This window comes from Myotis brandtii, unplaced genomic scaffold (genome assembly GCF_000412655.1).
Source record: "Myotis brandtii unplaced genomic scaffold, ASM41265v1 scaffold154, whole genome shotgun sequence".
Taxonomy (NCBI): Eukaryota; Metazoa; Chordata; class Mammalia; order Chiroptera; family Vespertilionidae; genus Myotis; species Myotis brandtii.
Window position 1 is genome coordinate 1,248,854 of NW_005355584.1, and position 4,424 is coordinate 1,253,277.

Genomic DNA, 4,424 nt, shown 5'->3' on the forward strand with positions numbered 1-4,424 from the left:
GTGTAGCTTCTGCCTTCATAGGGAGCTATCTTTTGGCTTCATGTTCTTAAAACTGTATTTTTCTCCTCTCTCAAAAGAAAACACAAATGTTAATCCTTCACTGTAACTGCCCAATTGTTGATTTATTTATAGTCAAAGGAATTAATAAAGCAAAGTGTAGCATAGTGATTTACGTGAGCAGTTTCTCATAAATTATCATTTCTCTGTTTTTGGAAGTTTGTTTTGTAACTGATTTTTTTATCTCTTGCATAATCAGGATTCTGTAACTGAAATAAGTAGACCATAGAATGAGAGGTTTTTTTTTCTGTGCTGATGCCAACAATGAACAGGGCTTACAAATACACTTGAGTTTCCTTACCCCTCTGATGGTCCATATAATTCAATCCCATACGTGTGTCTGGGGGGGAAGGCCCTACTATGCGCAAGCCTAGCTGTGAGATGTTCAGTAAATATCTGTGGAGTCGCAAATCACTGCGGTGAAATAGCATAACCGAACCTGCTCCACAGCATCTGTGACAGTAAGTTTGAAGAGTGGGAACTGGAAACATCTGAGCTTTCAGCTGATCACAATCAACTCGGAACACGTCAGAGCAGCTGGTGTTCTGTGACTCAGAATCAATCACCCAGCATCGAAGCACCTCGTGCTCCGTTATTTCTCTTTACAGTTTCACAGGAGAGATTTAAACCAGCATATGTCCTTCCCATTCGCCTAAATCCCTGCTTTGCTTTCATAGCCTAATACCAGCGCAGGAAACTGCCTGCAATATAAAAAAAAAATTAAATAAGTAAAGGCTAGCATTAAAATGATTTTTTTAATGGATGTGGTTCCATTTGTGTGCAATAAACCATATGCTCAAATAGAATGCCTTAGAAGCAGCGCGGAATTTTAAGGTTGCATTATGGAACAGGAATCATCCTGCCTCAGCGACGTCCACATAGGACCACGGTGATTGCCAGTTTCCATCTAAGTTCATAATCTTTAGTTTAGCAATTATACAAATGATGACATCTTGGGGAAATCAGTGCGAAGTTAGTAAATGAACGTTCACGGTTGTGTGTCCTGGTTTCTGACACGAGTTGTCGCTTTGTCCCGATAGGAACCTCTTACACCATTCTTTGGCGAAGGCAATTCAGCGGTGGTGACCGCCTCCAACCGGACGCTCTACCAATTATCATCTCTGGACTCCCAGCTGACACCCTGCCGGAGGCAAGAGCTGCCAAGCCAACTGGAACTGTGCCTTTTCTGTTGTCAAGGTTCTTTTCTTACACAGGAAAAAGAAAGAAAAAAAAAAGATGAAGTTGGGCAAAGTGGAGTTCTGCCACTTCCTGCAGCTGATCGCCCTTGTCCTGTGCTTTTCTGGGATGAGTCAAGCAGAACTCTCGAGGTCCAGCTCAAAGCCCTACTTCCAGTCGGGGAGGCCCAGGACCAAGCGCAGCTGGGTGTGGAATCAGTTCTTTGTGCTGGAGGAGTACATGGGTTCGGACCCCCTCTATGTCGGAAAGGTAGGGCATGTGGCCTTTCGAAGTCACTCGTGGTTACTGGGAATGTCTGTGGTTGGATGGAGAACTGCTCATTTATGCTTTGGTGTTAGAGAACATGAAACTCTCACTCTGTCGTCTTTAAATTATGAACAACTCAAACCTACTCTTTCTAGAGGTGGTCTGGTTTTGATGGATTTTTTAAGATTTGCTTTTTAAAATTGTTTTTTGGTTAAAAATGAATATGAACAGAAGTCAGTTAGAAGTGATACTCATTAAACCAATGGTGGGCAGTTTGTGGTGCATTTGTTAGGTGGCCAGGTGGGAGCCGAACTGAACGTTATCTTTCACAGCTCTGTTCTATTTGGGCAGGATTTTTCATTTGAGTGCCTTCCGCACTGAGGGGCCCATCAGGAGAAGGGCCTTTCCCTCAACATGCTCATATCCGGTCCAGTGCCTAGCATGCTCTAGGGCTGATACTTACATATTTGCAAAGGTTTCCTAAATTTCTCAATTTGGTGATGAGCACTGGTGAATGTTTCCTTCGTAGAGTAAGTTTTGACAAGAAATCTATACATCTGCGTTTTTACTTGGCACTTTGTCAGCTCTAGACCGCTGTTCCTAATAAAGCTGATGAGTTTACACCTCAGTGAATTTCCAACTTTGAAAGATTGAGGAAGAATCTTTGCTCTTTATTTCATGGGTTATGTTTTCATTTGAACACACCTTACATAAAGGTGAAAATCTGTTTTTGTTGATAGGTATCTATATAAGTCAAGGTGGTCTGTGTTATATTTACTGTTCTCATTGAATGCCTCTATATTTTAGAAATAATGATGGACATTTATGGAAAAGAGATTTGAGTAAGTTCAAGGTTTCTAGGTTGTGGATTAGAACTTTTTTTTTTTTTAGCCCAGCCATAGCATTTTTTTTTTCACTAAGATGTGTTAGTACACACGTGTTTTATGTGCATATATGTCTTTAGAGCCAGTACTATTTTATTTGTAGCATCTTATACAGTGTACATGCACTAAATTCCTCTCTCAGCTTTTTCTGTTTTCTTATAAACAAAGTGAGAGCAGTCACCATTATGCATTGTTAATGACTAAGAATTTAGAACTTAATTTCATTTTTAATAAACATTTAACAAATTCATCAAACTTTTTTCAGTGGACAGTTTTATATAACATTCAGCTGATTCAGAAAGAATTAGTAGTGATTAGGTGAAATCATACTTTTATGAGAATATAACATTTTCTAAAGACAACTAAAATATTTCCGTTAATTTGGTTTTAAATGGGGTTGCCACAGTGAAGTTGACATTTTGAAGTAAACATAACTTAAAAAATTTTAAAACACCCTTCTTGTACATTTTAGTCTTCACATAATAATTCAAAATGCTTGTATCTAAATAATCCTCATAAGTCAATTTAAAATTATGAAAATACATGCCGCTAAGGTTACTTAAATTTCAAATGCTTATGAAGCTATTGGGCAACGTTTTTATTGTTTTTCTCAGAAATTGTGGGGTTCCTTGATTAGATAACAAGAAATATTCTGTGTTTCCCTTTCAGTTAATCAGAGACAATCACTTGGCAGATTGTATGGAATGAAAAACAAGTTTGTGTTTATTTCTTGTCTGATGTATATTGGGCATTCTATACAGATGCTCACAGTAAAATGTTCAGGATGCAAATGGGTTAAACACAAAAACTCTTTAAATGACTAAAATTTAGAAAAAATGCAGTGAGATAATTTGAGATGGAGAGTTAGGGGGAAATATAGTTAGTGGGTGAATGATTCATTCCTTATACACAGGGATTTCAAATGCCAGAGAAATCATGTGTACGTATATTTTTTAGGCCTTTGAATTTGGAGACCATGGTAAGAGCTGATGGCCAATGAGATGAATAAATAAATAACATTTGGTCATTAAGACATTGAGGATAACAAAGTCACAAGATGACTTGTGACCTTACTATTTTAGCCTATTTACTGGGTTTATTCAACATGATAACTCAAGACCAAATTAGAACAGTTTGTTGAAGGGACCAGGAGTGCTTGTAGAACCTTCACCACAAGATCTCCAGGGCATGAACTTCTGGGCTGTGTTAGAATCTGACCTTTATCATGAGAATCTCACTCTTATCTGGTGATATGAGTTAATAAACTGCTGACTGGAAAGGTATAGACTTAAGGAAAGAGTCATTAGTTATTACTCTGATGGAATTCTTTTTTTATTGAGGTATAATTGACATCTAACATTAGTTTCAGATGTATAACAATGATTCAACATTTGTCTGTATTGTGAAATGATCACCACAATAAGTCCAGTTAGCGCTCATTATCATACATGGTTACAGATTTTTTTTTCTTGTGAGGAGAATTTTTAAGATCAACTCTCTTAGCATCTTTCAAATATGCATACAGTGTTATTAATGACTAGAGGCCTGGTGCACGAGTTCATGCATGGGTGGGGTCACTCAGCCTGGCTGGCAATTGGGGCTGATCTGGGCCGTCTCACCCAGTCCCAATTGGGACCGATTGGGCTGGCCAGCCTGGGGGAGGGACTGTGGGAGGTTGGCTGTCCATAGGAGGTTGGCTGGCCACAGGAGGTTGGCTGTGGGAACACACTGACCACCAGAGGGCAGCTCCTGCATTGAGCGTCAGTGTGCGTCATAGCGACTGGTCGTTCAGTAACCGGTTGTAATGATCGCTTAGGCTTTTATATATATAGACTAGAAGCCCGGTGCACAAAAATTTGTGCACTCTGGGGGGAGGGAGGCTCCCTCAGCCCGGCCTGTGCCCTCTCCCAGTCTGGGACCCCTAGGGAGATAACGACCTGCTGGCTTAGGCCTGCTCCTGGGTGGCAGAGGGCACGCCCAATCCCTAGGTGCAGCCCCTGGTCAGGCTCAGAGCAGGGCCGATTGGGGAGTTGGGGCGCC

At 40.3% G+C, this 4,424-nt stretch overlaps 1 protein-coding gene across 5 annotated transcripts in view; it reads left to right on the plus strand.

Annotated features, from left to right (window-relative positions):
- The window catches only part of CDH7 (cadherin 7, type 2), a 122,124-nt gene that overhangs the window by 12,763 nt on the left and 104,937 nt on the right, over positions 1 to 4,424 (plus strand). For all 5 annotated transcript variants that reach the window (XM_005861552.2, XM_005861551.2, XM_005861550.2 and 2 more), the window contains one exon: positions 1,098 to 1,503. In XM_005861552.2, the coding sequence (XP_005861614.1) occupies positions 1,294 to 1,503 (210 nt within the window). In that variant the 5' untranslated portion in view covers positions 1,098 to 1,293. The remainder of the gene's footprint in view (positions 1 to 1,097; positions 1,504 to 4,424) is intronic.